Here is a 12,936-nt window from a genome sequence, read left to right as displayed (position 1 = left end):
TGTCTGATAACGTTGTGATTTTCTTCTGTGTACATGGAAGCTAATTGGATTGAGTTTATGGCTCATACACTACCCTGAAATAATTTTTCCTTACAGAATATGAATCAATAGATTTATTAAAAAATTCCTTCTGTAGTATGGCAGGCCTTGAATTAAGGGAAAATGAATACTTTCCATATGTTTTTCAGTGTCAGGAAAGTATGTAATTGTTTGCAAAATGGTACCTACAGAATATCATGAGTGACCTATAATCAAACTGGAGAAACTCAGCAAAGGAAAATGCTGGTATTTTCCTTTTTGTAAGAAAGGCAAGTAATGGGAATACAGGAGTAGATAATGCTCTTGGAATAATCCATTTATATGGAATTTCAGGCCACAAGCTGAACAAGAATTAAGAGCAGAGATTTACCATACCAATAGGAATATTTTTATTAATAAAGCAAGTAAAACAGTTATTCTAATCAGGACTGAGAACACTTCAGCTGCACACTTTTCCCATGTGGGATGCCATGTTTAAAGAAAAAAGTGGGACAATTCGACTTGGAAGGAAGGTCCAAAAGAAAGCAATGGAAAAAAGAACTCTGTTTCCCATTGTGACATTTGAGCTCTATTACTATTTCCTTTCCTTGTCAAGTTGCAGGATAGAATAAAAGTAGAAGTGTTGCGACTGACACTGCTGTCAAATAATATTTCTGAAGAATGCTGAAATAGTAGGTTGCACTCTATGTTTAATTTAGCTTGTCTCCTGAGCATGATGTTCAGGATTGCTGTTCATTATTGATGAGCCATGTCCAACTGTCATTTGGAACTGGTGTACATTGGCTTAAGTAAAGATAAGGTTATGCCAGTTGGAAGTCCACTTTAATTGTGGTATAAACTTGGAAAAACTATTTTTATGTTTGATGGGATCAGTTTTCTGACTGTTTTTGCCAAAAAAAAACCCAACCCCAAACAACCTCTAAAAACAAAACAAACAAATAAATGGCTGTAGATTATTGGCCCTATTGATTACAGATTTTATTTTTCATTTTTCATACTCTGGGTCTAAGTGTTTTTCAAGTCTTAAGAATACTTTTTTGGCAAACAGAAATAGCCTCCTTCAGAAATAAGGAAATAAAACCTATGAAAAGGAAATTTTCTTGGGGCCCTTCATAGCCAACGAATAAGTGTTGCTTTAATTACATGTTTTTACTTCAGTTTCCCTTCTCCTTATGTGCTTAGAGTCCTTTTTCTCCCTTTGCCCTTGGTGCTGGGCTCAGCCAGTGCTGCCCTTCTGCTCCCAGTGAGTTCCTGCCTGTCAGGAACACCTCACTCTGGGGCAAGACCTGCCCAAGGACCCTGACATCTTCCAGCTCACTGGTACTCACAGGTGAGCACCTCTGAGCTGCTGCAGCACCATCACAGCTGGCCCCTGAGCACTGACCAAAGTTAAATGAAGTTACTCAGGGTGGCATGACTACAGGCAGCATCTGGAAGTATATGTAGCCCCCAGGGTGCTGTAGCTTTTCTTTCATTTAACTCCTGCAATGTACAGTACTAATTAAAAACATAGTTCTGTTAAAACTATGAGGTACCAGCATCTCTTACTGTGATCAGAAACTCTCAGTAGTTACTGTTTCTTAAAACATTAGTCCCTATTTTATCACCAGATTTCTTTCCTGATTTTCCAGTTTTGAAGAAAACCCCAAATCTCTTATCTCATCTCTGTGTGTTGAGTTTCCCCTATTCAGGTTTCACAGTTGCAAGTGCTATTTCCTGCCTCTGTGCACTGCACAGCTGTTTCTGATCTCATCTCTGTTTTTTTGATAACTCTCTTCCCCAGCTTACCTCCCAGCTGCTCCAAACCTGTATCCCATCAGGTCACATTCTTTTCTGTCTGCCTTCTGGTTTTACAAGAACTTCCTGCTGTTGTAGTCATTACTGACAACCCTATCCTATAAACCAACAAACCCCCACCATACTGATGTTTTCTTTAACAAAGTGGATAATAGGGCTAAGGAAAAGTAAAAATAATTCAGGAGCACTGCCAAAAACATAAAAAAACCCCATGAAATTATTTTAATGTACTTAAAAAATTTATTAAAGCTACCTGAATTATTTATGGAAGGTTGCAAGTAATTTAGTCTTAAATGCAGTCTTGAATTCTGCTAAAACCCCTTCAGATCTACAAATGTAGTATATACATAGGAACTCTAAAGAGCTGTTACAGCTCTCACTAAAATATAATATGTGTTAATGCATGGGACATCAAAAGATGCTCTTAGAGATGAAGTGTCTTGGCATGCTTCAAAAATAGACCTTAAAAAACGTTGAGGCAGTTCCTTCAGTGTTCCAAGTGAGAAAATGGAGTCCATGCATTATAGATAAGGCTGGGATGTTGCTCAGACACAGTGTGGCTGTGCCTTGCTGTTATTCCAGTGTCTTTGAAGGTGTTAGGGATGACAGGGCTCTGCACCTCACTGCAGAGACTGTAGCTTGACAGCTTTTCAGAGCTGTCAATGAAAGCAGTATTGACATCATCTATATCTTTATAATCTATATATGCATCTCTATCTGTCTGTCTGTCTGTGTTTGTCCCCTGCTCACAGAGGTCCTGCAGGGTCTGCTGGGGAAAGCTTACAAACCAAAGTGCGGGAGTGTAGTGATTCAAAATGAGTTTGTTTTTTTTTTTTTTTTTAACCTGCTGGAAAATAACACATTCCAGCATCTTGGAAAAAGGAAAAAATACACAGCTGGGTAATAATGAAGCCTTGGACTGCCTTTGATTGAGATAAATAGAACAAGTCACACCTGTCAGAGCTTATTGCTTAAGCTTGTTGTAGGGAGGTGACAGGTGTTTTGGTGGGGTTTTTTGTCCTGTTAAATGACTTTTTTACCCCCTTTTTCTAATGAAAGAACAGATTTGTCATCTAAGAAGTGGATTCTGTAGAAAATCTGCAGCTGTGGAATTACAGGGTATTGTTGCTGCATCATCTCTGACCATAAACAAAGGAAAGATTTAATTTTATTGCAGTTCTTTGAATGATGGCTTTGAACAGCAGTTACATTATTCATTGTGGAAGCTGTTTTTCTGTGATATAAAACAGGGGGAATGAAAGATTTCGGTATATCTTAAGGAAAAGCTCATTTAAATTTGTGGGAAGGCTGGGAGTGTGTATTGGATTCAATTACAGGAGATAAACCCTTGGCTTTGCAGTTAAGTTTAAATTTGAACCAAACTTTTTTTTTATGTACACTGCATTTTGTCTTCTATCCCTGCTGAATTTGTGTATTAGAGGTATAAATAAAGAATATTTAAAGGTCAACCTTTTCACAAATGCTTCAAGATACTTGAACAATCTGCATGGTATTATATGATAAATACAAGAGTATTATTATCTTTTACAGATGTTTTAATGTAATTCTAAGTAATAAATTAGCTTATTGATTTATGTGCAATTCCCTGGGAAGTTGTACTCTGAAATAAAACACTAATTTTAGAGAGATGTCACATATTCTTTGTGCTAAACAAGCTATATGATTTCTAAATAAGCAAAATTTTTATTCAACCTTGAGAATACATGCTCTATTAGAATAATAATTAGAGAAACAGACTTTATTCTTTTTAAGATATACTATTGCCTTGGAATACTTAGTAAAGATGGAGATGAAGTAACTGCTTTGAAAGTGGTTTTTGAAAATAACAATACTTTTTTTTTCTGCTCTCAGATTGCCACCTGACAGCTGTGCTTCAGTTTATTTTTGATCCATGAATTTTATATAAAATACTATTTTACTTATAATGTTTGATGAAGTGGCTTTCCTCCCTTTTGTTTCTTGTCTTTTACCAGGTATTTAGGACCAAGGAAGGAAGCCGTTCAGCCGTGTTGGATCCCCAGTGTTGAGCTCAGAGCTACCAAACTGTTCATATCAAAACTATTTCATAAATTGAAATGATTTTGGTAGCAGAGATTTCTTAATCTCAAAGATTTCTTATGACCAACAGCTTCTATTTGTTTATTAATTCTAGTAAAGAAAAAAAAAGAAAGTATTTAAGAAGCCATCTGAATAAAAATTTCCAAGAATGTTATTTTTATTTGAAGAGCTAACTTCTGATGACAGCCTGACCAGCATCCTTTTTCTGGCATCCCATGGAGGTGTTCCATGTGATCACATAACAAAAAGCTCCTTTGTCTTGCCTTCCTTTTTAAAGCTTTTGAAGCATTTTGGTTCTAACACTGACTTTGTTGATGATTCCTTCTTTCCAACTAACATGCATAATCAGTGTACATGAGGCCAGGAAAAATGTTTTTTATGATGATATTAACAAACAGGAGTGTTTGTGAAAGAGCTCTCTCTAGGCTGCTTCCGTCCTGCCCTTCCCATGTTCTCTAGTGTGTGAAATTAAATGCAGCTTCCAGAAAATATCTCGATAGATAAGTAACTATAAAGTATTCATAAATTATCTAAAAAGCAATGATAATTCCAGTAATAGCCTGAGGATTTATTTTTTTAAGTATTACAATTATTTTGTAAAGTATGTAATCTTGAAAAAGAGGGAATTTTCTATTATGGAGTTTGAAAAATGAAAAATTAATCATAAAGGGTTTTTTTAATATTTATAGAAATAAACCTAATGATTCTACTTGCAAAGGGAAGTTCTAATAACTGAAATGAATTTTTAATTCTGTTTCAGCAATACATGTATGTATTATAATCTGATTTCTACTTACATAGAATTTTAAAAGGATTTTTCATTTGTAATGTAGTTTACATAATGTGCAGTTAATGTATGAATAAAATAAAAGATCTGTGTTTTGTTCTCAATTATATAAATACATTTCTATGAGTTATGTTGGCCTTGAATTTGTACTTCATTAGCAAAAGTAGGGTTTCAGTGAACATCATGACCTTCATGTAATGAATTGAGTCTTTCACATATTTGCTTATGTTTGCCAGTTCTTAGAAAATAACCCCTTTGTTGTATAGTAAGAAAAAACCAAATTTTCCTGTTAGTTGGGATGAAAAGCAGGTTTTGATTTGCTGCTTTGGGAGAGGGAAAAAGGGATTTCATTTTTTGCTGTCTGGCCTAAACATACCAGCATTGATGAAGAGCAATTGCTGTGCTAGACTGCACTCCTTTGCACAGCCTGTGCTGTCATGAAATCTATAATAGACTAAACATTTTAATCTCACCAACCTTAAACAAAATTAGCTTTTTTACAAGAACATATTTTGAAGATGTAACTTGATGAAGTGTTTTATGTGGGTGGCTTGAGATACTAAAAATAGAAGAGTATATAATTCAAAGCAGGAGATTTTTAGTCAATCTTTTTGACATATTTTGAGTTTTAGTTACTAAAAATATTAAATGTCAATTTTTATAGACATTTAGATTTTATATATTATAAAATCTAATCATGATTAGATTTGAAGTGTCAATATAAAGCAAGGGACTGTGCTAATCTTGCTGCAAAACTTGTCCTCATTCAATGCTTTCCTTGTGAGCTGAGCACAAAAAGACAGAACATTCCACAAGGCTCAGCACCCACCTCACTCTCCAGAAGTGTGTAACTGTGTGTCACAGACCCTGCTGGAACTCCACACACTCCCAGTGCTGTGTGCTTGCCTCTCAGTCTTACAGATGGATGTGCCTCATGTCCTGACTTAGGACACTTTTGGTTTTCTTTCCTATAATTTATATATTTTTCTTGCTACCACAGGTGTGAAAGTGAAGAATGATGCACTATTTTCTGCAGGTTTTGAAAGCTTTTAAACGATTCATAACATCTTTATATAGCTGGTTTTACTGCTTTTTCTAAGCAGCATGAAGATTTTATAGGTTTAATTCCTTTCTAAGATTTCTGTCGCCTTCAAGGTGAAAACAGGATTTGAAGGACTCTAACAGTGGTTTTAGTGCAGAAGTTTTGGGTTTTTTTTCATTACCTTTATTAAGGTTATCCATACCTTTTGTCTGGAGAACATATTACCTTAGTGTGTTGGTCCTTGGAAAGACAGAGCAAGAGGCAAGATCTCTTTGAAAGTGCTTTTTGAAATAAATTTGGCCTTTCTGATGCACAGTCTGTAAAAAAAGAGGATTCTGTACAAAACTTAAGTTTGAAATCCCACTTGGGAATGTGATAGCACAGATAAAATGAGGGTCAAAATCACTGGAATTTAGACTCCTAGAATTCAGTGGCATTTCATGACAAAGGTTTTAAGACTTATTTATTTCCCCAAGGTTTCTCAATTTTAGCTCATGTTTCACCTTTGATATCAGAGACCATTTTGTTTATGCTGGGTGTACTGTAATGGTCGACCTTTGCTCTTCAGCCTTTGAGAAAGGCTTCCATAACTGATGTAGCTTTGTTTTCCCTCTTTGCTCACATGAGCTTCTGCATTTGGGCTATGGTTCCAATCTTTTTTCCCTCATGAGGGTGGCAGGAGTGGAACACGACACTGTGCCTTACCAGAAGCCTTGTCTGTAGCTCTGCTGATAAACCTGATACTTTTGGTCATAGAGCTTTTCCTTAATGGGGAAAGAATTCCTGGGCACTGCTTACTTATAGAACTGATTATGAGTTCCGATAAATGAAAATCCTGTTATCCAAAATTGCAATAATTCTGCCAAAACAGCAAACCACTCAGATGCTTCAGGAGGTACCTGTGATTCTTTTGGGAAAATGACCACAATATTTTCTTTCCCTTTAGGTGGGAATATATGAATTCATTCTCCCAATTGCTGTTCCTCGGGCCACTTCCCCACCTCCAGCTCCTGCCGCGCCTCTGAAGCGCGGTGCCCCCGTGACTCTGCCACCCCCGGAGATCCCAGCTCTGCCCATCTGTAGAGTCAGAGCTAATGGTGGGTGAACTAGGCCTTGAAACACTTGCTGGATACATAGATTTGGAGTGATATTTTTGCTTTGCAGAGAATGGATACTTAATTGGAATTTGTATAATTTGTTCATTTCTTGGAAACTTGCAAAATTTTCCAGTTTTGATTTGTGTTTTTAAATATGCTTGAAGCTGAACTTTCTATACCTAATCACAATGTGGAGAAAATATTTTTTGTATAGCCATTTGCCTTATATGAAAATAGTTTACCAAAACTCTTTTTTGTGTCTATCCATTTATTAGTATTTCTAGACTACATCATGCAAATCCCAGTGATTACAGCAGTTCCTCTGAAAAGCATAGAAAAGTAGAATGTCAGTCATACTCTTCTGTAGAATTCTCCTGTCAAAACTAGGATCCCTATCTGTATTTAAAACTCCTTTAAAATGCCTCTGAATAACCCCCATGCCATCTGGCTTGTCAGAGGTTGTTAATAGCCAAAGTTACAGGCCATTTGCCTGCAGCAAAGAAATTGATATCTTATATAATTATTGTCTGCTTATTTTAGAAATAATTTGTGGTTCTCTTTAGTCTTCTGTCTTATTCTTACTGTCATGTAGATCTATAAGTTTTGAATATTTGAATACACTGGCTTTCCTAATCTCAGTTTTTAATTTATAACCAATTTTTATTTGAGATGGGAGTGACGTACAGAGTGTCTTCCTAGAATGATGTTTGTGTAATGTTTAAACCTCTTGGGAGAACTTGAGAAGGCTCGGCCAGTTAAATATGTAAAGTGGGGTAAAGGCAACTCAAATTTATTAGGATTTGTCTAGATTTGATTTTTATGCCTTTGTTTTTTCTCTTAAGTCTTTTGAGATCTTTTAAAATATCAAAGAAATCTGAGAGACCTTCTTTAGATATTGTCATGAAAGTAAATTCATATTAAATATTTCTAAAATACATGTAATTGGATAACATATAGAATAAAGGTGAATGTACATATCTCTATGAGATTATTAGGAAACACATCACTAAGTGAAAATATAAATCCAATTCACAAATTAACACTGCAGAAGTGATTTAAGTGATGTGAAGAGAAATGAAAATATTTATTCCCTTTTCCCTTTCTTTGTGGAATAGATGCAATCACTAAATTTCATGGATAGTTGGCAGTCTTTTCCAAATTTTATTACAAATTTATATTTCTGCTATGTAGAATTTCTTCAAAGTACATATATTTGCCTACAACAAGTAGCATAATATAAAAGTGAATATATAATACTTTCAAGTCTAAGTAACAGTTGAAAAATTGAAGTGTGGATTCTGTTAAAATTTGAGTACTGAAATTAAATTCTTACTGGGAATCTTAATGGTCTGGGAGGAGGCAGAGAAGTCTAAATAAGTTTCTTGACTACTCAGTATTTCAGATAATCATATGGGTGCAGCAAATAGCCAGTTTATTTTTACTGTTAAAAGAAGAACTTGATAATTTGATTACATTCTGACAACTTAAAAATTATGTCTGCTAATAAATAATTTCAGATTATCATGTAAAAAGCTAAAAACTGAGTAAGATGTATCTTGAAAGTTCTAAGCCTTGATTTGGCAAATATGCATAATTCTCACTGCTAGATGTTTTATGGCACATTAGTTTTCTGCTTTTATAATTTTTATTTTCCTGGGATAGTTGTGGTTGACTGGGATTTAGACTGCATGGAACAGTGTGGTTGGCACTTAAATAAAAATCTTATATTTTCTGTTTATACTCGGGGTTGTTCACCCTGAGAAAAGAATCACCCTGATCTTGGGATATTCAGCCTTGTCTTTTAACTTCAGTGTAGTCCATGTGTTTTCAATCCAACCGAGAACCTGTTTTTTGATATTATTTTTTAAACAAAGTTTGTAAACTGTTTCAGCACTTGGGAAGGAAAGCAGGTCTATTGCTTGAATACTTATAGGAATTTTGCCTCCTAAAGTGTTTATGTGTATGTAAGAAAGAACTGAAAGAGAAAAATCTCAAACAAACTGGGACAGAAGACTCAACTGGAAAAGACACAAGTCTGTCTAAGCCTGGTAGAGAGGAGAAGTCTGTTCTATCAGTGTTATGGCCTTGTGGGAGCTGAAATATATTTTAATAATCCAAGTCAGAGATTTTTTTGGTTGGGTAGATAATCTCCTTTCCCGGATAGAGTTTCAGCTGTGCTGTGTTCTCCTGGTACAGGCAGTTTGTGAGAGAGCTGAGGACTTTGTAAGTGACACAGTTTTGTGTGTTGGTGGAAGGGTTCCAGCAGATCCTGTTCCTACTTTGAAACAATATTACTTTGTAGAGTTTATGTGCCTGTGATTTAGAGAAATACAGATAATATTGTTGTTTTCATAATGTGATATATGGGATTAGGGAATTCTTTGGGTTTTTTGGGGGGAGAAGAGAACTGATCAACACTGGGAATGGAGCACACGTACAGGTTTTAATAAAAGGATTTTTTGTGCTGGCTAGGTTCATTTCCAGTGCTGTTTCCAAGAAGTAAGATGAGGCTGTGGGAACACATACCTCTGTTTTTCTAAACTCCCATTTTAAAATTCATGTGTTGTGATGATTTTTTGTTAAAGCTCTATGAAATTAGGAGAAATGCTGTTTCATATAAAATCTTCCAAGTCTTGTCTGATGGTTACTATCACAGATGTATGTGCATTCATTTGCAGAAGGAAGATCATGTGGCTCTTGTGCTATGAATGAGAGGTGCTATAACTCTGGTAGTTATAAAATTTAAATAATTTAATGTGACTAAAGAGTCATAATAATTTAAATTACAGTAATCATTTATGTAGTATGGGAGCATCAAAAAGGGCAGAAACATTTTCCCTAAACGTATACAGAAACTATGATTTTATGAAGGCACTTTGAGAAAATATTTGTCAAATGATGCTGTGTAAACATTTTAAATTGTTTTTTTTCTAATAGGACTTCAACCACTCGTGAAGTTCTCCTCAATGGAATTTAAATTTGAAGAACATTCAAGTAACATGCGTTCCACTACTGCTGATAGGAGTATGAATTCTCAGGTAATGACATTCTCACTGACATTTTGTTCAGTTTTTGGTTTCATGTTTGTCTTTTAATCACTATAATTTTTTTTCCAAAATTTAAAATTGGGCTTGTACTAACTGTGACAACATGAAAATGTGGGCACTATGAGAAATTAACTATGAATTAGTATAATTCTGAAGATTTTCTGCATCTGCCTATACCAGTAAATGAGACAGTGATGGGGCCAGGATGCAACTGATTTGTGCCATGATGTGCCAAACAGTGAAACTGCTGTCCCAGTGCCTTGTATGGTAGTGACTGTGCCAACTGACACTCTTCCAAAAAATTCCTTGTCATGACTTATGGCTTAATAGGGAGAAATGGATACTAAATTTAATATTTGCAACACAGATAATAGGCATGAATGCAAATAAATATCATAACATAATTTATTGTCTTTAATACCTGAGGGCTTTGGTTAGAAATTAGAAAAAAATATTTTTGGCAATGATCAAAACACTTGAAATTCCTTTTCAAATACATTCAGGAATCAATGGTAGTACAAAGTCAAGGCATTTTCCTAGCTAGGCATTTTCAAAAGCTGAGACAGTAACTCTGAGATAAAGGAATTTAATTTTATTTTTTTTGTTTCCACTGTCATCTTACTGAATTGAAATAATGGGTTTTGAAAATCTGTTCTGAACTTCTTCCATTTTCAGCATGTCTACCTGTAAGTCTAGATGTGAGCCATGTGTTTAGTGCTTACTGTGTTTCATTTTTATCAGGAATAAGTCCTGGTTCTGTTTGTCTGAGCACTCCCACTGTGATGCTTTGATCTATTTACCTCACTTAAATGAGTTTTTTCCATTCTGGAAAGAAAGTATTCTCTTTGTGAACGTGGTGAGTGACTGGAAAGCATCTAGTCTGTGCAGATAGGCATACTCACCTTTGTACCCCACAGATATAATAAACTGAGTTCTTCCTGCTTTCCCTCTGGTATGTTTGCACAAAGAATGCTTAGGAGAAAGCAATGTGAAAAGTATCACAGTGTTTGCTTCTTTCCCTCTTTCAACATCACTCCTTTTCTGAAAATATTTACAGAACCTTGTCCTGAAGTGTGTCACAACTGAGGATGTAATATGGAAATTTAATTTTGATGATGCAGACAAAAATATAAAAGATGATATTTTCAGATTTAGTTTGAAGCATGGACATCTTCATCACAGAGATGAAGTCAGTATTGCTGTGTCCTTCTGGCCTCGTAAGTAATTCTATGAATTCTTCTCTAGATTGGCCATTTGCATAGGGATGTTTAAATGGGATTTTAGGATGAATCAATACTAATACTTCTTTTGATCAACTAATTTTTTTTTTGGTTCTGAGAAAATCAGACAGCTGCAGACCTAACAAAAAGCATGGAATCACTGTCTTTGAAATTGCATTATTTGAAAAGTCTGCTTTGCACATAGAAAGCATCAGGTTTTTCACACATAAAGCATCAAGATCTGGGATAGGTGTATCATTTTCAGTGCTGCTACTTCAGGTGCATTTAGGTTGGCTGACTTAGGTAGTAAAGCTTTCTAAGGTACTTGGAATACTGTTAAACTTTAAATTGCCATAATTTAGATAAGAATAGAAATTTCCTGCTTCAGTAAGATTTAAATTCTTACTGTGGTAGTTTTTGGAGCAGACTGTCAGGCAACCAGTCCATAAGAAAAAATATGAAAAATAGATTTCTAACAAAACTTTTAAGAATAAGGGAAGATGATAATCAACCACATAACTCCAGAAAAGAAATATAAGAATAGGAAAATTAAGATTCTACTTTTCCCAACCAAGTGTTTAGAGTAGACAGTGATATACAAGATTCATAGTGTGTAACACAGTACTTGAGCTATTAAATCCCACCAGCAAATTCAGCTGATGCCCACAGAACCCCATCCTGTTGACAGTTTCATTGCAGTACTTTTGGGACTGCTGCATTGTCAAGGGGAAGAAAAGTTGTTGTGTCAGTTGGTTCTGATGCTGAGTCAGCAAATGAGCATCCCTGTCCTAAAGAAAGATGTTGCTGTTATTTTTCCTCATAGCACTGAAATCTCTAACCTCAATTAAGCACTGGAAGTAATTTAATATAAATAAAGAAAAATAGCTCTTGCCATGACTTTATGATAAATTGAGAGAACTGCATTAAGTATGGATCTGTAAATGTTGTGAATATGCAAGAGCAGTGTTTAATTGCACATGTTGCTTGGAGTTTCTTGTTGCAGGCTGTGAAGCAGAGAACAGCATAAAAATAAAAGCCAATACTTTGAATTACTGGATAAATTGTATGTGTAAATTCAGATGTGTATATATACATAAATATGACTGATAAATTACTGTAATTTGAAGTTATCTGTATTTTTACTGTGTTCCCATATCTTTTGTTTACAGAAAATCATAAATAACTGTAAAGATCAATTACCCTTAATTCAATGTTCTAAGTATTTTCCCATGATTTATATCCTATTTATGCTGTACCTTCAGTGCATATAATTACTCTCTCTTCTAAGAGAGCATTAGATACATCAAAACCCACACAGGAGACCTAGTTAATGAACATGGGCTGCTAATCACTTTCATAGGCTGGTGCTGTAAAGTTGTAGTATGTGGGGGGTGAACAAATTGTAAAATGAACTTTGAGTGTGCATAGGGTATTTTATTTAAAGGTGCTGCAGCAGTTATGATAGAGTACAAAATGCTATAATAAACTGCAATGTTTAATTAAATGAAAGAGGTTTTGTTGGTAGTAAAATCATGCTACCTGTTAAAAAAGTATTCTAAAACCAGAGATTTTCAAGAATTGAAGACATATTAATATGACCCTCTTCTGCTGTTTTATAGTATAATGCATTAACAATCTAAAAAAAATTTTCACTTTTTCTAATTTTGATATGACAAAAATTTTTCACTTTATCTAATTTTGATATGACATAACTTTGATATGACAAAACTGCAGCAAAGGAAGTTAGAAGGAACTTGTGCAGTTGGGTTCCCTTACTGGGAGTTCAGAGGTGCTGGAAGATGTGATGATTGTGTACTGGGCACAAACG

At 35.0% G+C, this 12,936-nt stretch overlaps 1 protein-coding gene across 1 annotated transcript in view; it reads left to right on the top strand.

The window, feature by feature from the left end:
- The window catches only part of CFAP47 (cilia and flagella associated protein 47), a 259,804-nt gene that overhangs the window by 24,405 nt on the left and 222,463 nt on the right, over positions 1 to 12,936 (top strand). Inside the window, exons 22-24 of the mRNA XM_059840326.1 lie at positions 6,691 to 6,841; positions 9,779 to 9,879; positions 10,946 to 11,105. Coding sequence (XP_059696309.1) covers positions 6,691 to 6,841; positions 9,779 to 9,879; positions 10,946 to 11,105 — 412 coding nt within the window. The remainder of the gene's footprint in view (positions 1 to 6,690; positions 6,842 to 9,778; positions 9,880 to 10,945; positions 11,106 to 12,936) is intronic.

The sequence above is a fragment of the Haemorhous mexicanus genome, chromosome 2, assembly GCF_027477595.1.
Source record: "Haemorhous mexicanus isolate bHaeMex1 chromosome 2, bHaeMex1.pri, whole genome shotgun sequence".
NCBI classification, from domain to species: domain Eukaryota; kingdom Metazoa; phylum Chordata; class Aves; order Passeriformes; family Fringillidae; genus Haemorhous; species Haemorhous mexicanus.
This window is presented reverse-complemented; position numbering and strand designations above follow the sequence as displayed.